The following is a 22,418-nucleotide window of genomic DNA, read 5'->3' as shown; positions in this document are numbered from 1 at the left end:
ATACGTTTGGGGGGGGGGTGCGGACTCCGGGTTGGGGGGATCGGAAATGGGATTGGGGGGAGCGAGCGCCACGTGCCTGTGACGCGGGGGCGCCCGGGAGGCGGTGGCAGCAGCTGTGGCGGCGGCTGAGGCAGGCGTGGGGACGAGGTTGTCGGCAGCCGAGTCGGGCCGGGCCAGGCCGGAGGAAGATGCTGCAGGCTATACTGCCCCTTCTGGGGATGCCCCTGCCCGGGGCAGGGGCGGGAGTGGACGACAGGGCAGCCGGAGAGTCCGTCCTGCCCCCTGCGGGCTTGCCGCTGTTGCGCTGGCAGTGGCACGAGGTGGAGGCGCCCTACCTGGTAGCCCTGTGGATTCTGGTGGCCAGCTTAGCCAAGATCGGTGAGTGCGCCAGAGCTTGCCCCGTCCCATCCAGAAGCCCCGTGTCCGCTCGCCTCCCCCCCCCCCCCTTGACATGCGGATCGTGCATTGTTGTCCATCCTTCTCCCCCCGTTCTGCCCCCAGTTACCAAGCACCCCACATCTCCTCTCTCCCCTGCATGCGACACCTGGAGATTTCGAATCTGCAGATTCGGGTTTCCACCCTTCCTGCTCCCCTTTTTTTCCTTTCTCTTTCTGCTACCTTGGTTTCTCGCAGGGGTTGCTTCTCAGCTCTGCTTTCCCAGCCCCCGCCTCTGCGGAGCACCCCACTTTTCTGTCTCCAGTCTCCATTCTGCTTCACCGTCCCTCCCCGGCGCCCTGTCTTTCAGCCTTCCCCGCTTCTGCTTTCACCGTGATGCCCCCTCTCCCCTGCACCCTTGCCCCTCTGGTCCTCTGCTTTTCTCCAGGGAAGTTTCGAAGTGGGAGACTTAGTTTCCCCTTCTGCAACAATAGGGAAAAGTGAGACACTAGTAGTGGGGTAGTGGAGTTGGCCCTGTCACATAGGGAATTCTCAGTGGAGCCGGCCCCAGAACGCAGCTATCCTGGACTTCAATATTGCTGCCCAGCCAGGTCCCAGGCAAGATTTACCAATTATGTGAGTTCTATGCCATCTCCCACCGGCCCTTTAGCCTTCACTATAACATACGACTTGACAACACAAAATAAATCCGTGTTGGTGAAGAGGAGTGGAATTTTTTTATCTTAATGAAATGTATGTCTATAGGAAGGACTATTTAAAAGTGGCCCTCCTTGCAACCCTTCATCATGGCGTCCTAGGTGGCTGCCTACTTTGCCCACCCCCTGCCTCCCCCTGCTGTCCTTTATTCTCTGGGTGCTTCCAGGCTGGCTGGTTGCCCAGTGCTGGGCTGCTCAACATAACTTGTTCCACTTCAAGGCAAGCTCCCAGATGTGGGGGTAGCCTAGACATCTGCCTTTTAGAATCCTTAGTCCTTTAGGGTTCAGCTAAGGTGCCATCTCCTCCACAAAACCTTCCCTCCTCTCTGTAGCTACAACTATTGTCTCTGATCAGATTTTCCTGGAGCACTTTTTCTGGCTCTCTCCTTTACCCCTGTAAATGTATCATGATGGAGAGCTGGCTTGGGAACCTGGGTTCAAGTCCTCTCTGCTCTAGGCAACTCTCTGTAATACTAACTATAGGGAGTTTCCTTATAAGCAGTCTCCTATACTCATGAAATCACAGTGTGTGTGTGTGTGTGTGTGTGTGTGAGAGAGAGAGAGAGAGAGAACCCCCCCCCCCCCCAGAATGTAAGCTCCTTGAGGGCAGGTGACTCTTGGTTTGTTTTCTGTCTTTGTATTTCTTGCATCCAGAACTGTACTTTGCATGGAGTTTACACTTAATAAATATTTATTGTTGTTGGGATTGAATCCTTGGTCCCTCCTACCTTACTGTTACTACTACTCCCTGACTCTGGGCTTTTATTCATCTGGATTACGGCTGCCTCCCTGAAATATCACTGCCCCATCCTCATATTCAGTAAAGCAGCCAGTCTGGTACAGCACCATCCCCCCCACCACACACACACACACACACACACACACACACACACACACTCACTCCTGAAATGAGGAACCCCTCCCTCAGGATCCCATTCCTTCCCCTTTGTTGTTGTGTTTGTGGCTCCACAAGATGGGTGTATGTGGCTGATTACAGCTGACAATTGCTATTCTTTCCCCATGGCTGCTGACTGGCACTGCCTGTACCCTAGCCTTGCCACTGTGCAGCCTTCACGGATAGATTCTGTAACCTAGAATCCAGGGAAACCCAGGGAGACAGCTCAGGCTGATTGGGATTTTGCCAGAGGTGGAAAATGACTGTCCCCTTCTGCTGCAGCAGACTAATCACAGAAAGTAGAGTTCAGAAATGGCCTTGGGGATCAGAAGGATTGCTCCCCCATTCACAGGACCAAGCATCACTCTGACTTTGGGAAGGGAAGCTCTGAGCACCCAGGGTCACTGGAGGCAGATAGAGGTGCAGGGGAGGGGGTATGCCTTGGTGCCTGGGAAGAAGTAGGAGGAAGGTAAAGAAGTAAAGGGAAGGATGATCTGTCAGTCTGTAAGATCAACGTGGGAAGAGCTTTTACAAGGCCAGGAAGCAGGCAGAGAAAGGCAGCAGGATATGCCCTTGGGATTGGATGGCCCAGAATTTGTATTGCTAATGAGTGACCAAGGGGAGTTTCGGCCTGACATTTGGAGCACTATTAAGCTCTGATATTACTGCAGTTTCCCCCATAAATCATGATGCTTCTTCTAGCTTGGAAGAAATGATAGGAAATGGGAGAGAGAGGCCTTCCTTCTGAGGATAGATGAAGGCAGGCCACACACACATACACACATACACATCCACCTTCAAACATGGAGTTCTTCATCCAAAAGACCACTATTTATCCCCTGGGATATGCAGGCTAAACAGACATCCCATCTTCTCCTATCCCTCACTTTAGAGGAGACATTGTAAAAGAGAAAACATGATTTGGTTTGGAGTCAGAAGACCTGAGTTTGAATCCTGGCACTGCCACTTACTAGCCATACTGTCTTCCAACTTAATATTTTCTGAGCCTCGGTTTCTTCATCTGTAAAACTGGGGGATTGAGAGATCTCTGACAGTCTTCCAGGTCTAGGGCCTATGTTCCATTGTACCAATTTTCCTTGGGGTTTTGGGGAAGGATGAGTATTTTGACAGTACCAGAAAAGCAAATGAACTGTCTTTTTTAGTGTGGGGAGTGGTAGTAGAAATTAATTCTAACCTTCTTCCAGAAGAAGGGGAATTTGTCCATTAATATTATTGATGATCAACAACAGAGAATTATATGGAAGACTGATCTTGGGGTGGGCATCAAGAAGCATGAGTACCTGTCCTAGGGGATTCTCAGTCTCATTGTAGACGTAGGATGTAGGCAGAAAAAAAGTTGAGTACTAGGCTGATTGCAGGTGCTAATTGAGACACAGGAGACTGACTGATGTCAGTGAACTTGAGGTCAGTCTTGTTTCTGAAGTCCCCTGTCTACCTGTATCACTTTGGGAAAGTCTTTTAATTTCCTTCAGTTTTCTCCTCTTTAAAATGAAAGGCCTGGAGTGGGTGAACTCTATGGTCCTTTCCAGCTCTGATATTTGTGGTTTAGGATCTGTATTTATCTCTGTGTAGGTGATCAGGGTGTATGCCTTTGTCTAGCTGTCTGTTTCATGGTGGCCTGGATTCCTGGATTCCTCAGCGCTGCTTCTTGATGTTGAGGCCACCAATCGGAGAGGGCCAAGAATGGTAGCCCCTGGTCTGGGAGGGAGATGCTACCTGTCTTCAGAGGAACCCGCCAGATTTTCCTAAAGCACTCATTCCTGTTCTTCCCCACCCCCTTCTCTCTTTTTTCATGACTTCTTTCACAGCAGGGCCAAGGTCTTTAGCCCACGCAGGAACTGTGAGGGATACATAAACACAGTAATCTGTCTGGGAAGACAGGACATGAATACATACAAACTAACAATATAAAGCTTAACGATAGGGGCACATGGAAGTAAGTTCTACAGGGCATCAGAAGAGGGAGGTCATTGGGGTAGACAGAGAGGATGGAGATGGTGAGGTTTCAGCTGGACCTTGAAGAAGGGCACTTCAGAAGGTGGGGCAGGTCAGGGAGGAGAGAGCAAAATTAGCCAGGCTGTTGCAAGAGAAATAAGTACTGGTAAGAGGTCCTGAGTTAAAACTCCAATTCTACTCAATTATACTTTCCCTCTCTGAGACTCTGAGACTATAAAATGATGGATAATCTTGAAAGTCATTAAGAGATCTAGGTAGTCTTCCAACGTCCCTTTTGACAATAAAATAACCAAGATCAAATAATTAGTTTGCCCATACTGAAGTGGTTGTTTAGAGGAACAGTGGGAGGTATGGATTCAATTCCAGATGTTCACAATGGATACCATATTCCTACCCCCAGACCCTTAAGAATTACCTATAGTTTTGGGCACTGACTTGCCTGCCCTCTTGAGCTGGGCTCTGGGTTAGTAGACATGTAAGAGAAGTTTCAAGTGGTTCAGTTACCCTGATGCTCCCTATCCTGAGCCCTTTTCCTTTCTACCTATCCAAATCCTGTCTGCCCTTCTCTGCTTGGTTCACCTGTTTACCCCACCCCACAAAAAACCTTCCCAGATCACCTGTAGCCTGAATGAACAAATACATGAAAATGGCTACTATGTACCAAGCACTGGACCAGGCATGGGGCATATAAAACCAAAGTTAACTCTTGTGCTGAGGGAATTACATTCAAAGAGGGTGAGACAACACATATAGGAAATGGTGTTTGGTTTGGGGAATCATAGGCATGGTGAGTAGAGACATAAGGGGAGCTTATTAATACACTCTTTCCAGTAGCAAAGGCAGTATTGGGACTTGATTATGATTCTCCAAGTAAGAGGCTGGAGAGTTGGAGGTGGGGTGGGGAATGGGATATATACAGTAGCAGAACAGATGGTAAGATTGAATGAAAAAAAGTATTTATTAAGCCCTTATTATACCAAAAGCACTGTGCTAGGGAGACAAATAGAAAAACAGAGGCAGTCCCTCCTTCCAAGGAGTTCACTTCCTAATGGAGGAACTAACAACAATGGGAGATTTCATCTACAATCAGATGGAAACTCCAAGCAAATGGTAATACATCTGCTTTAATGCTATTTCCACTGAGGAAACCATGACCATCTCTGATAGACTCTCAACTAATGCCCTACTCCTTATGATCCTGGGTTCTTTGAGGTGATGAAAGCATAAAGGCAGGCATGTCCCACCAGAGTGGAAACACATCAAGTCTGGGTCTGGTGTTTACTAGAGAGGTGCCTGTCTTCTTAGGACCAGATTGGCTAAGTACAGAAATACTCATCTCCAGAGCCATAGGCACCATGAAACCATCTACCAAGTCACAGGCTATTGTTGTTCATATTTCATTTCCAAGAGAACCAATGACATCTTGGAGTGATGCCTTGACTTGTGCATGACTTGACAGTTGGTTGAAGGAGTTCCCAAACTGATACAATCAAGGCTCTTTGGAAGCACTGAGGAACAATCCAACACAACAAACATCTAAATAAAGGCTTTCTGTGTACAGAGCATTGTGCCAAGTGTTAGGCAAGATACACAGCCTAGATAAGATAAATTTCTTGCTCTCATGGAACTTACAATCTAGTGGAAGGCTAAAATACCTATGCAGACTTTTGGAGCGTCAAGACCTGTTATTTCCCCAGTTTGGGGACTTCCTTCCCCAACACAATTATTGACAACACAAAAGTTGGAGAGTTGCCTGGATCCCTGAGCAGTTAAATGTGTACCTGTGGTTATACAATTAGTATGTGTCAGCTTACTGACTCCAAGGCTACACACTATCCTGTGTCTCACAAACACCAATCATTATAATATATTACATATTATAGTTACATGATTGGTTCATTAGAGAGGGGTAGAGCAAAGTGCTATGTGAAGTCAGAGGGGACAGGTCATTCATTGCCCAGCAGGGATTCAAGGAAGGCCAGTGACATTGTTACACTTCACGTTTAGATAGCATGTCTTCCATCAATCAAATGGAAGCCCGCAGGGGGCAGATAAGTCTGTTTTTCTCCACTGTGTCTAACCCTGGACTTACCCAACAGTTGTTTGACTTTGCTTTTCCTTGTAGTCTTCCACCTCTCCCGGAAGGTGACTTCTGTTGTTCCCGAGAGCTGCCTGCTGATCTTGCTGGGTCTGGTGCTGGGAGGCATTGTTCTGGCTGTGGCCAAGAAAGCAGAGTACCAGCTGGAGCCGGGTACCTTCTTCCTCTTCCTACTACCCCCTATTGTACTTGACTCGGGCTACTTCATGCCCAGCCGGCTCTTCTTTGACAACCTGGGGGCCATTCTGACCTATGCTGTGGTGGGCACACTGTGGAACTCCTTCACTACAGGCGCTGCTCTTTGGGGCCTCCAGCAGGCTGGGCTTATGGGTGAGTCTGATTCCATTCCCTGGGAATCTCTGGGACCTGGGCTGAAAGAGGGAAAGTGTGGCTGCATGATCTCTATTGCTTTATTCTCATAAACCTGGGAAGAACAAAGATGCTTGTCCTTGATGTTTGAGAGAGGTTGCTAGCTTTCAGAGTAATGGAAACAGCATCATATCATGAAATTAGAGTCAGAGAACACAGGTCAGAATCCCCGCTTTGCCTCTTTCTACCTGTGTGACCTTGTCAAACAATTTAATTTATCTAAGCCTCAGTTTCCCTTTATGTAAAATGAGGATAATGCTAATAATGGTCCCTATGCATTACCTGCCTGTCAGGTAGGGCTTGTATTAGTATCCCCATTTTATAGATGACTGGGAGAAATTGAGTGATTTGGTCAATGACAAGCAACTAAGTCTCAGAGCTGAGATTTGAACCCAGGCCTCTCCTGTATACAAGACCAGGGCTCTTTCCATGACAACATCTCTGCCCTCACTTCAGATGGAATTGAGGAACAGGGTTGTTGTATTGGAAGCTCTATAGAAAGCTGGGTTATTATTTTTAGAAGGGACTTTCCATATCTTCCAGTCTGTGATGAAACGCTTTCATTTTATAACTAAGGAAATGGAGCCTCAGGGAGGTCCTATATTTTGTGCAAGGTCACCTAACAAATTAGTGTCCTACGAGGTCTGAGGCCTCTGAAGCCCTATGGGAGAGTCCTCAGAGCCTGGAGACTGCTCTTCCCCAGCTGAGTCTGTCTGTGTCTGCCTTCCAGAGTGGCAGCTGAGCTGCCAGGGCTCCTGAGCCTCCCAGAGCTGAACAAGTGCTGGGATCCAGCTGGGTGTGGGCTGGAGGGATGGGGAACCCATCGCACCATGTGGCTTGCTTTCTTTATCCCTTCAACATCCATTGAGCCACTTCGCAGCCCTGCCAGATAGAGCTCTGCTCCCCCATTGTCAGGCCTCAGCCTCTTCTGTCCTGGCTTTCCTTTCCTGGAAGCTCAACAGGCTAGAGCCAGTGTAGAGACCTGGGGCCAGTGGAAATATGAGAGCACCAGAAAACTCTCAGACAAGGGGCGGCTAGGTGGCTCAGTGAATAGAGCACCAGCCCTGGAGTCAGGAGGACCTGAGTTCAAATCTGACCTCAGACCCTTAGCACAAAAACTAGTCGTGTGACCTTGGGCAAGTCACTTAATCCCAACTGCCCTCCAAAAAGCAAAAATAAATAAATAAAAATATATTTAAAAAAAAAGAAAACTCTCAGACAGCTTTACATCTGTTAATTCATTTGACAACCATGTGAGGTAGGTGCTATTATTATTGCCATTTTGCAAATGAGGAAACTGAGGCAGACAGAGGCTAAGTGACTTACCCAGGGTCACACAGTCAGTAAGTGTCTGAAGCAAGATCCATACTCATGCTTTCATGCCTCTAAGTCCTGTGGTGCAGTGGGGAGAGTAAGAGAGTCAGGAAGACTTGAACTTGCATTTGGTCTGTGACACATGAACTGTGTGACCCTCGGCAAGTCTCTTAACTTCTCTTTGCTTCAGTTTCTTCATCTATAAAATGGGGATGGTGATAAGAGTGCCTACCTCCCTGGCTTGTGAGGCTGAAATGAGATAGTATTTGTAGAATGCTTGGCCAATGCCTGGCACACAGTAGGCACTTAATTGATACTTATTCCCTTCCCTCTTCCTTCCCCTTCATCTGTGATCCTATGAACCCCACATGATAGCTTGTATAAACAGCATTATCCCCTTCTTAGAAATGGAGAAACCGGTTCAGAACGGACAGTGAGTTAGCTTGTCATTGGCCACATAGCTAAGAGGAACGAAGCTGGGTCTGCAGACTTCAGAGCCTGAAGGGACCCTCGAGCTCTCCCATGTGAGAAAACAGACCCCCAGAAGCTAAAGTTCAGCCACATGGCCACTAAGTCCAAAGCTCTCTCTATCTTGTGCATTGGGGGAATCAGAGATGGTGCCTGACTAAATCAGATATGAAAATGTAATTGGGAGATGTTTGACTAAATGAAAATACAGTAAAACCTAGATGATGTTCATATGTGGTTTTCTAAACAGTGATCATCTTGTCCTAAAGATTTAGTGGCCCCTTTGACACCACTGCTGAATATTGTGGTGGATGGGACTCGGGCTGGGCTCCCACTGGTTGGTTTTCCTTAGACTGTGGTGCTTGTGGGCACCTTCTGCTTTTGCCTCTGGAGTGGAGTGGAGAGGTGAGGAGTCCTCTGGCGGGGGGTTGGGGTTGTGGTATCTCTCTCTCTCTTTCTCCCCCCATAGCTCCCACTGTCCAAGCTGGCTTGCTTGACTTCCTGCTCTTTGGAAGCCTGATCTCTGCCGTGGACCCCGTGGCTGTCTTGGCCGTCTTTGAGGAGGTTCATGTCAACGAGACGCTTTTCATCATAGTATTTGGAGAGTCACTGCTCAACGATGCGGTCACAGTGGTGAGGGCACCAGTGGAGGGCAGGCAGGGCCGTGTAGGGCCATCCGCCCTGGGTTCCATGGAATTCTTCTCTCTCCTAGCAGACCAGGGCTCAGAGCTGACCAATCTAATGGGTTAAATTGTGTGTGTGTTTGTGTGTGTGTGTGTGTTGGGGGGGGGGTCCATAATGCCAGACTCTGCCCTTAATTTGTTATATAAATAATAATAATAGCTGACATTTATATAGCACTATAAAATGCTTTATATAAATACATTATCTCATTTGATCTGCATGATAACCCTGTGAGGCAGGTGCTATTATTATTCCCATTTTACAGCTGAGGAAACCGAGGTAGAGAGCAGTTAAGTGCTTTGCCCCAGAATCACACAGCTGGCAAGTGTCTGAGGCAGGGTTTGAACTCTCCTGACTCCAAGTCCACATCTACTGCACAATGTACACCTAGCTGCTTGTTTCTGGTTGTATCTCTTTCTGCCTTGCTTTCCTCATTTGTAAAATAGGCATATTAAGACTTATACTACCTACCTCACAGGATTGTTGCAAGGAAAGTATTTTGTAAACCTTAGAATGTTGTAGAAACAGAGAGGCAGCTAAGCAGCGCATGTGGGTAGAGTGCTGGGCTTAGAGTTCAAAAGATTTGAGTTTGAATCCTGCCTCAGAGGCTTACTTGCTGTGTGACCTTGGACAAGTCACTTAGCCTCTCCTAGCCTCAATTTCCTCATCTGTAAAATGGGGCTAATCATAGCACCTCACTCTCATGAGGATCAAATGATATATGTAAAGTACTTTGCAAAACTTAAAGATTTATATAAATGTTAGCTATTATTTTCTCTCTGAACTTTTGTTTCTTCATCTATAAAATGAGATTGATAATCCCTGCATTACTAGCTATGTGGTCATGGGTATCACTTAACTTTCCTGCGTTCCCAAGAAGCTCTAAGAACAAAAACTACAAACAAGCTGCCAATCTGCAGTAGTGGGGAGAGTTTCCATTCTGGGAGTTCCCCACACTGCCTGTTCTTGGAGGGTGTGGGGGTTAGCAGGATGGAATCCTTTTATTATCTGCCTCTCAAGCGGGTAACGTTGTGAAGAAAGTGTTTAGTAAACCTTGAAGCTATGTAGAAATATGACATCTTATTTATAACTCCTCTAACTTAGGTGCTGTATAAGGTGTATAACTCTTTCGTGGAGATGGGCTCAGTCAATGTTCAGGCTATTGACTATGTGAAAGGAGTCGGTCAGTATCTCCCTGCCCTTTGCTGGCCTAGTGGGTCCTCTCCTCCGTTTTCCCCTGGGGTGCTAAGTCCTTTCTCAGAGCCAGGAAGGAGAGAGAAAACCTCTGCTTGCAGAGCTGATCTCTGGGGTAACAGAAGCCTCAGTGTCCAGTTTCTGGCCTGCCTAAGAGTCTAGCTCCTGAGACCCTGATGCCCCTGGTGGAATGCAGTAGGCATCACCCTTCTCCTCTTTACCACTTGTTTGGGGTGGGGGGAGGGAGGAAGGGGGGGCCATGCTGACAGCCGGGCCTCCTTCCCAGCCTCCCTCTTTGTGGTCAGTCTGGGCGGGGCAGCCGTGGGCTTAGTTTTTGCCTTCCTCCTGGCCCTGACCACACGTTTCACCAAGCGGGTCCGTATCATCGAGCCTCTGCTGGTCTTCCTCTTGGCCTATGCGGCTTACCTCACAGCGGAGATGGCCTCGCTCTCTGCCATCCTTGCGTGAGTCCCTGGGACCAGAGGAGAAGCCTGGGGGTGGAGGTGGGGGGTGGAGGGAGAGGATAAAGGGAGGACAGTGGGCATCCCTGTTCTACTGCCTATCACCTGTAGGATTTTGGGCAAACTTCTTCACCTGTGTGAGTGGCAATCTCTTCTGTAAAAATGACAAATTTGGAAGAGATGATTGCCACCCTTTAGGAATGGGATTGACAAGCTGGAGGACAGCCAGAGGCAAGTAAACTGGATGGATGATGGCCCTGGAGATCATGTTGTATGGGAATAAGTCCAAAGATCTGCAGATGTTAAGTATAGAAGAGAAAAGACAGTGGGAATAAGCTAGCTGCCTCCCACTATGTGGAAGAAGTATTAGATTGGGTCTGCTTGGCCCCTAGTTGAAATGGGTAGAAGTTGTTGAAGAGAGGTCCTTTTAGGCACCATTTAAGAAAAACTGCTCCCTAATAATTGAAGCTACCCCAAAGGAAAAGGGGGTTGCTTTAGGAAGGAATGAGTTCCCTGTCACCAGAGGTCTTCAGGTGAAGGCTGGATGACCACTTCATGGAGATGTAGAAGGAATTCCTGCTCAGATACAGGTTGGACTAGATAGACTTTGAGATCCCAACCAACTCTCACGCCTCTGAACCCTGCGATCCTGTAAATAACTTGACAGAAGTCTGTTAGGTATCCAGACTCTCTGCTTTGGAGCAGCAATATAGACCTCCAGTTAGAAGAGATGGGTCCAAGCCCTAGCTCTCACACTTATTAGCCTTGGGACCATAGGCAAATTACCTTACACCTTTGAGCCTCAATTTTCTTATTTGTAAATTATGGGTATGGAGCTTGTACTACCTCAAAAGGTGATTTGGAAAGAGAGCCTAATGATAATAGTGGCAGCTAGCATTTGTATAATGCTTTAAGGTTAACTTTATAATTAACCTCTCATTTGATCCTCACCACAACTCTACAAGGTAGGTGCTATTATAATCTCCATTTTACAGATGAGGAAACTAAGGCTGTGTGACCGTGGATATATATGAGCTCGGGCCTCTGCACTCCGTCCACTGAGCCACCTCCCTGCCGCTAGCTGCCTTTCTAAACCATGGGGTCCTCGAGAGATAGCCGTTATTATAAAAATCATTATTATTTCTGCTAGGATAATAATAATAATATTTAGGAATAATAACTGGCACAGGAAGGTAGTATTTCTGTTAACCTGTCCAGATCCAAAATGAACATTCTGAGAGGCCCAGAGGAAAATTTGGTATCCTTTCACCATTCTTCTGGACAGGACCAAACCTGGCAGTTCTCTTTGTGCTCTGTGCTGGTCCAGAGGATAAGAATCAGGGAATTCTGAGGCTCTGTGCCTTTTACCCAAGTGTTCCCAGAAAACTTAAATTGTTGCCTGGGGGTGACCTCAAGTTAGACCCCATTGGACTCCCTTGTTCTGGTTGCTATCTCCTCTCATGAAGGAGGTGATAGTTTAAGGGAAAGAGCTCTGGCTTGGGAGTCAGGACCCTGAGTTCTGATCTGGGCCTTGTCGCCCACCCACTGTGGGACTTGGAGGGAAATCCTTTCCCTTCTATGGGCCTTACTTTCTACATTTAGGAAACGGTTGGTCTAGATTGGGAATTCTTTTTTTTCTTTTTGGAAGGGGAGGGCAGGGCAATTGGGGTTAAGTGATTTGCCCAAGGTCACACAGCTGGTAAGTATTAAGTGTCCAAAGCCAGGTTTGAACTCAGGTCCTCCTAAATCCAGGGCTGGTGCTCTATTCACTGCACCACCTACCCGTCCCTAGATTGGGAGTTCTTAACCTTTTTGTGTATTTGTCAGTCTAGTGAAGCCTATGGACCCCTTCTCAGAAGAAGGGTCTTAATTGCATAAATAAAACACAGGAGATTACAAAGGCAACTGATTTTATTAAAATGCAATTATCAAACTATTTTAAAAACCCAACCAAACCAAATTCATTGACCCTAGGCTAAGAACCTGGGATTAGAGAATCTGTGAGATTCCCTCCAGCCCTGACATTGTGATTATAGTTCTTAGTTCTGTCCAGCACCTTCCCCTGGAGGCCTCATTTCCTTCCTGCCTGTTCAAACCCCAGAGACTGGTCAGGAGAAGGATGGCTTAGCATTGTTCTCCTTGGTCCCTGAGGACAGATATAGGACAAATGTGAGGAAGCTGCAGATTAGGCTTCTAGGAAGGAGCCATTGTCACTGGAGATGGTAGGTAGGCTTCTTGGAGGCGTGGCAGCAGGCATGCTGGGAACATCCTCAGGGAGGACATGATTCTGGCCCTGCATTTCTGGGATGGTGCTTTGGTGTGGAAGCCCTAGCTCCTTGCTGTCCTTTCTAACATCCCTTTCTGTTGTCTTTCTGTTTTTCTGTCAGAGTGACGATGTGCGGTGTGGGCTGTAAGAAGTATGTGGAGGCTAACATCTCACACAAGTCCCGCACGGCTGTCAAGTATACCATGAAGACCCTGGCCAGCTGTGCTGAGACTGTCATCTTCATGTTGCTTGGCATCTCTGCTGTTGACTCCTCTAAGTGGGCCTGGGACACTGGGCTGGTGCTTGGTACCCTGTTCTTCATCCTGCTCTTCCGTGCCCTCGGTACTGCCCTGTGCCTGGCTGCCTTCCCGTTTCCTTCTCATCATCCTCTCTATCCCCCCGACCCTATCTCCTATGTCTCTTTCCCTTGATCCAAGCCCCCTGTCTCTACCTTGACTTAAACCCTTTGCTTGCTCCTCACCTCTCTAGCCCTTGTCCGACCTTAACCTGGACCCTTCCTTCCCCTGCCCTGACCTCTAACTCCACCTGGCTTCCCCACCCCCGCCCCTGCCCCGCTCCCACTCCCACCCGGCCTCCCTCCCCTGCAGGCGTAGTCCTGCAGACATGGGCGTTGAATCAGTTCCGGCTGGTCCCTTTGGACAAGATTGACCAGGTGGTGATGTCCTATGGGGGCCTGCGAGGGGCTGTGGCCTTTGCTCTCGTCATCCTTCTGGATAAGACCAAGGTCCCTGCCAAGGACTACTTTGTGGCAACGACCATCGTGGTGGTCTTCTTCACAGTCATTGTGCAGGTGGGAGGGCCTGCAGGGAGGGGGGGGAGGGGGCAGAGGAGGCATCACTGTAGGGTCTGTCACAGAATCCCAGATAAGGACCTCAAAGGCATCTGAGGGTCAGCACAAACAGGACCCTCCTCTACAAACCTCTCCCCCAAACCCCACAGTGGGTGTTCGTTCATCCAGACTCCACTTGGAGCCTTTCGGAGCGGGGAATCCCTATTTCTCCAATCAGCCCATTCCGTTTTTGGACGACTGTAATGGTTGGGAAGGTTTTCTGACTGCCAGCCAAAAGCCATTTCTCTATAATATCCATTCCCTCCTCGTTCCATTAAGCTCCATTGCTTTCAGTGCCATTCTTCTGGGTTCAGGAAGGAACTCTCTTCCTCCTGTGAGAGCTGTCTATTGAGCTCATGGTGGAGAGCTGGAAGTCAAGAGATTTGAATTCCAGTCCTGGCTCGGTGTCCAATGTATTATGGAACCTTGGGGAAGACTCTTCCCCTTTCTAGTCCTCAATTTTCTTCCCTGTAAAAAGTGGAAACTGGACCCAATGTTCCATTTCCAGGTCCTTTCAAGACCTAACATTTTGTCTCGTTGATTCTCTACCCAGCTCTTTCTAACTCCTCCCATGGCTGTGAAAAGGGACTCTAGGGGGATGCTGAGGCCCTGTGGGTTACTGTGTAAGATCAGAGAAGGGTTTAGTCTCATCCCGTGGGAGATGGCAAGGGAGAAAATTAGGGGGCATAGGGAGGATATGGACAGCTTGTATTTCTAGTCATATTTCAGTCTCTGTGTTCACCTCTGTCTTGTCTCCCTTCCTGTTCTCCAGGGTCTAACCATAAAGCCTCTTGTCAAATGGCTAAAAGTGAAACGAAGTGATCACCACAAGCCCACCTTGAACCAGGAACTGCATGAACATGTGGGTATCAGAGACACTTGGTCCCAAAGGAATGCCCCTTCTCTGTCTTACCTCCTCCCATTCTTTTCTGGCTTTCTGGAGGGTTCTTGGGCAGGAAGGAACTATGTCCAGATTCCTCCAGATATGAAATTTTGATTTTATGCCCAAGCTCTGGGCCTCCTTTAGGAGTAGGGACAGTGCTGTGACTGGGCTTTCTTGTTCCTTTTATAGACCTTTGACCACATTTTGGCAGCTGTGGAAGATGTAGTTGGCCACCATGGCTATCACTACTGGAGGGACAGGTGAGAGTGTCCCCTCTCCCCACCTCTTGAAAAGGCCACCTCAACAGCCATCTCCCTGCCCCTGGGGGCAGAAATAGGCTGCTATTATTTAGGCCTAGCAACCTGGGAAGATCTTGAAAGAGAGACCCCAGAGAAGAACAGTTTATACTTTGAGGTTTACCTAGGTTTCTTCATTATCCCATGATGAGGCAGATAGCACAAGTGACTTTGTTACCATTTTACAGATGAGAAAAATGAGACTTGTCTAGTGACTTATCTAGGGTCACACAGCTAGTAAGTGTGGGAGTCTGGACTTGAACTCAGATCTTTTAAGACCAATGCCTTTTCTACTGACCCCTACTTCCAAGAGACAGATCTTAGAATGTCTTTCCAGACTCCTTAGGGGATTCAAGAGAAAGGAGCATTAAGGTACCCAGATCTATCTCCCTCTTTAGGTGGGAACAATTTGACAAGAAATACCTGAGTCAGCTACTGATGCGCCGGTCTGCCTACCGTATCCGGGACCAGATCTGGGATGTGTACTACAAACTCAACATCCGAGATGCCATCAGTTTTGTGGACCAGGTAGGCCTTAATTCCTCAGGGTGGATGGGGCAAAGCTGGGCTTGTGGGGGGTCCTTAACCTGGGGCCTGTGAGCTTGCTTTTTAAACACATTTTTGACAACTCTATTTATTTCATTATGTTCAGTCAGTGCCCACTACAGGCCACGCACTGTGCTAAAGACTGAGAACATAAAGAAAAACAAAAGATAACCCCTGTCTTTGGGGAGTTTGCGATCTAATGGATTATTTATTGGTTTTCTTGGTAATCCGGTGTGCTTTTTTTGTGCCTTTAAAAATACGATTCTAAGAAAGGGTCTATAGGTTTGACCAGACTGTCAAACAGGGCTCGCAACACAAAAAAATATTCAAAACCCCTCATCTGGTGCAATGGCTAGTACTAGAGTGGTAGCAAATAGCCTTGAATAATTTGTGGTCTCTGAAAGACGGTGATGGCTGTTTTTTTAAAATAGTATTTTATTTTTTCCAATTATATGTCAAGACAATTTTTAACAGCTATTTTTTGCAAAGTTTTGAATTCCAAATTTTTCTTCCTCCCTGACTCCCCTGCCCTCTTTCTAAAACAGTAAGCAATTTGATATAGGTTATATATGTTCGATCATATAACATATTTCTATATTAGTCGTGTTGTGAAGGAGGAAATAGAACAAAAGGAATTTTTTTTTTGCTTTTTTTGGAGGGCAATTTGGGGGTAAGTTACTTGTTCAAGGTCACAAGGCTAGTTTTGTGTTAAGTGTCTGAGGCCGCATTTGAACTCAGGTCCTCCTGACTCCAGGGCCGGTGCTCTATTCACTGTGTCACCTAGCCACCCCAGGAAATTTTTTTTAAGTGAAAGTAGTATGCTTTGTCCATCACTTCTTTCTCTGGATGGAGATAGCATTTTCCACCCTGGAATTTTCTTAGATCGTTGTAATAGCTGAGACGAGATAAGTCATTCATAGTTGATCATCACACAATGTCACTTAAACTGGGTGATCGTGATGGAGTGTTGGGGAAAGGGGTCAGACAGCCCTGGTTTAGAGTTGAAGTACCTAGTCTAGGCCATAAGCATCCATCTGAAACCCATCTTCACACCCTTAGGGGGGCCACGTCTTATCCTCAGCAGGGCTCACGCTACCCTCCATGCCGAACCGGAACTCTGCAGCAGAGACCTCTGTCACCAACCTGCTGTAAGTACCACCACTTCCTCCCCACGCTAGGCTCCCCTTTATAAGTGTCATCCTCTTCTCTCTCTCCAGCCTTCTCCACCTCTGTGCCAGGCTCCACTTTATCACACCCCAGGTTCCCTTCTCTTCATTGATCCCTGAAGATTTGCATGCTTGGCCTGAGGCTCCTGCAGCCCCTCTCTGCAGTTTGCCCCTGCGGCTTACTTCCTATAGGCGGGAGAGTGGCAGCGGTGCCTGCCTGGATCTACAGGTGATCGACACGGTTCGGAGTGGCAAGGACCGGGAGGATGCCATCATGCACCATCTGCTCAGTGGAGGGCTCTACAAGCCCCGCCGGAGGGTGAGATGCACATAGGTGGGGAGAGAATCCTTCCTCCATGGCCTTTGGCCAGGAGGAAACCAAGACTCAGGGATGGGGGGCGAATAACAAAAATCAAAAACAAAACCACTTGCCCAGAACCTGCTATGTGGGAGGGAGGCTCCATAGAGTGATGGAAAGAGCCCTGGACTTGGACTGAGAAGACCCAGGTTCGAGTCCTGACTCTGATACTGACTTTCCTTCTCTTAATCTGTGAAGTGCATAGAAAGGCCTTGTACTAATTACCTGGAATCCGGAGCTGAAAGGGATCACCTCCTACTAGGAATTCTTAGGCTAGGTACAGGAGCTATTCAAAAACACATTTTGTTAACCAGATCTCAATATAATTGACTTCCTTCCTAACCCTAGGCATTTTATCTTATGCAATCTTTGGTCCCTCCTGGCCTGACTGGGCCCCAGTGGCCTGAGGCTTGCTCTCAGATTTGGTTTAAATTCAGTTTTATTTTATTTTCAGTTACATCAAATTCATTAAAGAACAACGACAAAAAAAAATCCAAACCATTCTTCTGAGAAAGGCAGAAGGGTCTATGAGGCAGAAAAGGTTAAGAACCTCTGAGCTTTATATTAAAAATAGAGAGAGTAAGATTCAGAGAGGAGAGACTTGCCCAAGGCCATACAGGGAACAAGTAGCAAAGCCCTTTCTGCTAGAGAGTTATCACCATCATCATCATCATCACCATCATCCTCACCACCATCACCATCATCATCATCATCACCATCATCACCATCATAATCATCATCACCATCATCACCATCATCATCATCATCATCATAATTTATTTAGCACTTTAAGGTTTGAAAAGCACTTTGCAAATATTATCTCATCTGATCCTGGGAGTTGGATACTATCATTATTCCCATTATACAGATGAGGAAACTGAGGGCAGAGGGGAACTGACTTGCCCAGGGTCACAATAAGTGTCTGTCATCAGATCTGAACTCGAGTTTTCCTGACTTCAGCCCTAATGCTTTATCCACTGTACCATCTGAGCTGCCTCTCACCTTAGAGAGTTGCCATCAAGAAAACAATTTGCAAACCTGCAGGTGCTAGAACCATGGTGATTTATTATTGATTATGAATATATACATAGCAGAGGCAGAGGAGGAGGAGACAGCATGGTGCCTAATTTGACGAGTTCAGAATTTAGCCGAGGAGATGCCATGCATGGGTGGAAAATGAAGTGAGTGAGTTGGGCAAAATGTGATAAAAGCCCATTGGGTTGATAGACAGCCAGACCTTGCAGGCTGGAGCACAAAAGGACAGCTTTAGAGTAGAGGTGAAAAAAGGGCATCAGACTGGGGGACTGACGTTTGTGGCGTGGGGTATTGTCAGTTCAGTAGTGAGAGGAAAAGAAATGCCAAGTTTCATATGAGGACCAAGGAAATAGACATTACTTTCAATTTGGGAAATTACCAAATCCTTCCTGGAGGAGGTGGCATTTGAGAGCTGGGTCTTGAAGAATGGTCAGGATTTTGCCTGGGGAGAGGACTCTGTGTGTGTGTGTATGTGTGTGTGAGATGCGTAAGGGAAGGAAGGAGAAAAAGAGATAGAGAATTTTAAATTTTGAGATATGAGAAAGCACAAGATATGTTTGATGCACATAGTAAGAACTATATAAATGTTAGCTATTTTTCTTATTGTTTCGATGAATGGCAATTAGTCCTGTTTTTCTGGGATAGAAAAGGGGGCAACTAGGTGGTACAGTGGATAGAGTGCCAGTCCTAGAGCCAGGAAGACTCCTTTTCCTGAGTTCAGATCTGGCCTCAGACACTCCCTAGCTGTGTGACCCTGGGCAAGTAAGTCACTTTACCCTGTTGGCCTCAGTTTCCTCATCTGGCAAATGAACTGGAGAAGGAAATGGCAAACCACTCCAGTATCTTTGCCAAGAAAACCCCAAGTGGGGTCACAAAGAGTTGGACACGACTGAAACAAGTGAACAACAGCAAAGCAGAAAATGAGGTGAGATAAGACTGAAAAGGTAAGGTAGCAAGAGATTGTAAATGACCTTCAATTCCAGAATCAGGAGTTTGGGCTTCCTCCTGTAGATGATACAAGAATCGAAGGATTTTGAATGGGGATGTTAGGATGGTAGATCCAGAACTGGAAGGGAATCCAAAGACCATCTATTCCAACCCTTGCATCTGAGGCAAAGGGAAGTCAAGTGACTTGCCCAAGTTCATACAGCTTGTAGGACTGGGATCGGATCTTCTGATTCCAGAGCCCCTGTTCATTCCATTGTGCCAACCTGTTTCCTGGTAGGGGGAGGAGGAGAGGGTGTGATCAGACACAACCATGATCATGTTTTAAATAGTGGGAAGTGGAAGAGCCGGAATTCAAACCCAGATCTTCTGAGTCCAGAGCTCTTTCTCTTACTTCACTCATCCATCTGGTCCAGATGACCAGATTAATTTTTACATTGCGCACCTCTAATTATGTCCCACCAGGAAACAGTGGAAAGAGGCTCTGGAGTCAGAGGACCTGGGTTCAAGTTCTACCCCTGATAATCATCATCATAATAGCCCTCATTTGGCACTCTAAGGTTTGCTAAGATCTTTGTAAATATTATCTCATTTTATCTTTAAAGCAACCCTATGAGATAGTTCTTATCACTATCCCCATTTTACAGATGAGGGAACTGAATTAGACAGATTAAGTGATTTGCCTAGGGTCACACAGCTGATAAATGTATGAGGTGTCATTTGAACTCAGGTCTTCCTGATTTCATATATAGCATCCCATGCACTGTACCACCAAACTGCCTGGATGTATCATACTAGCTCTATGATCTCAGGCAAATTATTTAGCTCCTCTGGGCCTCAGTTTTTCTATCTGTAAGATGGAGCTCAAAGTACTTCTCTTCCACTGAAATCCAACTTCTATGTCTCGTTATATTGTGTGGGTGACCCTGGGGTCTCGAAGGCTGATGCCAACAGAACATAAGCCCTGGCAGGTCTTATAGAGCTGGAAAGACTTCAAGGACAGTCCCAGTGACCAGACTCTATTTCCATTGTCCGGGAGCTAGCCTCACTGTGTTTGGAGCAGCTCCTCACCAGACAGTTAGCCACGGAGTGATGAGTGTTTTGGCCATGGCACTTTATGGAGATTATACTCTAAGGCTTGAAGACACTGTAATTTTCACTGGTTGAAGAAGTACCTACCCAGAGGAAATCATAGATTATTGAAGCACTAGATGAAAGATAGATTCAGAGCTTGTAAAGACCTCAGAGCTCATCTCATAGACAAGGAAACTGAGACCTAGTGATATGTAGCACCTGGAGCCCTCACCTACATAGGTCCCCAGGAATGTACCTCAGATTCAAGGAATTTTGGTGATCAGTAAACTCATAGTTCATGAGCCCCCATCAATGTGTTTACTTTCACTTGTTCAACCAGAGTGCATATTAGTTCAGAGAAAAAGATATTTGATCATATAGCATAGCAAAATCACAGAATCACAGAATTTGAGCATTGTAAGGGACCTAAACAAAAGGAATCTACTATATTACACTTGTCATGGGGAAAAAGCCTATGAGCTCTTTAGTTTATAGCTATAGGGCTATCCTTAGTGCTTCTGTGCTGTCAGTAGCATCTGACCAGTTAGCTAGAGAAGCCCTTTGGCATTTTAAAGTTCACCATTTATTTGAATTATTTTTCTTTTTGCTGGACTCAGGTTCCTTGATCCTAGTCTCCTATCTGACTTGGGATTAGGAAATTGCTTCCAATTTCTGTCATCGAGTTTGTGTTCTTTCAAAACATCCCAGGGACTCCACTTAGTAAAAGTACAAAAGGAACCACCATAACTGGCTCTTTTTTATCCACATCATGCCTTTACTTGCATGCAAATCAACTTGGGGCAAGACTGAAAGGGCTAGGTGAAACTAGGATTGCTGGTGATCTCTACCCCAGTTTCTCATTTTGGCATTCCAGCCAGCAATGGAATCCCTGGGATGTTTTGGAACCCAAATCTACATACTCCATATCCAGTTGTTATGATTATGTTATTGTTAGTAAAGTGCAGGAAAAATGGAAATTATTATCAATGAGAAAAAAACCCAGATCGAAGGACCAGTGAGGAGCCTATTGTAGTAGTGGGTGATGCTGTGGACCTATACCTATATGGTCAGGCATTGGAATAGAGAGCTGGGGATAGGTATAGTGTGGTATAGGAGAAAGAGCTTTAGATTTTGAATTAGAAGACCCAGATTTGAAGCCCAGCTTTCCTATTTAGTAAATGAATGATTTTAGGCATGTCACTTGGGCTTCAACTCTGGGCCTCAGTTTTCTCACCTGTAAAATGAAGGGATTGGACTAGATCCGGGGCTCTTAACTTGCGGTGTGTGAACTTTTAAAAAACATTTTTAAAATTAATTAATTAATTTTTAGTTTTCACATTCACTTCCATAAGATTTTGAGTTTTAAATTTCCTTCCTCCACCTTCCTCTCCTTCTCCCTCCCCAAGATGGCATGTAATCTGATATAGGCTCTATATATACATTCATATTAAACATATTTTCACATTAAAATATTTTGATAACTATTATGCATACATACTGACGTGTGCATACACACATATATTTCAATAGAATTGGTTTCCTTTGTGATCCTGTGTATTTTGTACATTTAAAAACATGATTCTAAGAAGGGGTCCATCAGCTTCTCCACATTGCTGCTGGAGGGGCCCAGGATACACAACAAGGTTACAAACCCCTGAACTAGACTAGATGGCCTCTTCCCAGCTCTAGTCCTAGGAGCTAGGACTTGGCAGATGAAGGAGGAGAAGGGATTGAAAGAGAAGATCAAAGATGACCCGCAGGGGCCCTTGTGGGGCCACGGCGTGGCACTGGCTAGGCCTCACCAAGGGCTGTTGTTTGTAGTACAAGGCCAGCTGTAGCCGCCATTTTATCTCAGAGGATGCCCAGGCCCGACAGGATAAGGAAGTATTTCAACAGAACATGAAGCGGAGACTGGAGTCCTTCAAGTCCACCAAGCACAATGTGTGTCTCTCTAAGAGCAAGTTGCGGCTCCGGAAGGCTGGACGGAAGGTAAGGCCCTCCCCAGTCATCTCTCTCACCCAGATTCTCCCATCCCCTTCACAGTGTCAGACCTCATCCTTTCCCTTTGTGGCTGCTGGTTAAGGCTGATGCTTGTGGGGAGTTCTGGGCACTCTGCCCTTCCCTGCCTGGAGCCAGTCTTGGAGAGCAAGAGAGATGTGGAAAACAGGCAACCCAAGATGGGCCATTGTGAGGGAATGACAAACAGTAAAGTGTTACATACATGTGAGAGATAATGATGATGATGATTGTAGGGGCCCAGCTGACTGCTTAGAGCTGCCCTACTTTTTTAAGGTCTCAGGGATTGTGGCTTGCCTGTGTATCCCCTTAACCCTTCCAAGTCCATCCTATAGTCCTTTCTCTAGTGGAGATGATGATGATGATAGATAGATAGATAGATGATAGATAGATAGATAGATAGATAGATAGATAGATAGATAGATAGATAGA

At 46.6% G+C, this 22,418-nt stretch overlaps 1 protein-coding gene across 2 annotated transcripts in view; it reads left to right on the top strand.

Annotated features, from left to right (window-relative positions):
* The first annotated feature begins 134 nt into the window (after window positions 1-134).
* Window positions 135-22,418, top strand: part of SLC9A5 (solute carrier family 9 member A5) — a 28,828-nt gene continuing 6,544 nt past the window's right edge. The window contains exons 1-13 of one of the 2 annotated variants that reach the window (XM_069085758.1): window positions 135-378; window positions 6,089-6,391; window positions 8,682-8,845; window positions 10,001-10,079; window positions 10,377-10,554; window positions 12,939-13,159; window positions 13,426-13,628; window positions 14,440-14,529; window positions 14,740-14,810; window positions 15,245-15,374; window positions 16,452-16,540; window positions 16,751-16,877; window positions 21,792-21,959. In XM_069085758.1, the coding sequence (XP_068941859.1) occupies window positions 189-378; window positions 6,089-6,391; window positions 8,682-8,845; window positions 10,001-10,079; window positions 10,377-10,554; window positions 12,939-13,159; window positions 13,426-13,628; window positions 14,440-14,529; window positions 14,740-14,810; window positions 15,245-15,374; window positions 16,452-16,540; window positions 16,751-16,877; window positions 21,792-21,959 (2,013 nt within the window). In that variant the 5' untranslated portion in view covers window positions 135-188. The remainder of the gene's footprint in view (window positions 379-6,088; window positions 6,392-8,681; window positions 8,846-10,000; window positions 10,080-10,376; window positions 10,555-12,938; window positions 13,160-13,425; window positions 13,629-14,439; window positions 14,530-14,739; window positions 14,811-15,244; window positions 15,375-16,451; window positions 16,541-16,750; window positions 16,878-21,791; window positions 21,960-22,418) is intronic. The other variant, XM_069085759.1, reaches the window with a different exon arrangement.

This window comes from Petaurus breviceps, unplaced genomic scaffold (genome assembly GCF_028583685.1).
Source record: "Petaurus breviceps papuanus isolate PSGF00001 unplaced genomic scaffold, PetGlider_PUasm1.0 176, whole genome shotgun sequence".
Taxonomy (NCBI): domain Eukaryota; kingdom Metazoa; phylum Chordata; class Mammalia; order Diprotodontia; family Petauridae; genus Petaurus; species Petaurus breviceps.
The sequence above is the reverse complement of the archived record's forward strand: the minus strand, read 5'-3'. Positions and strand labels throughout refer to the sequence as shown.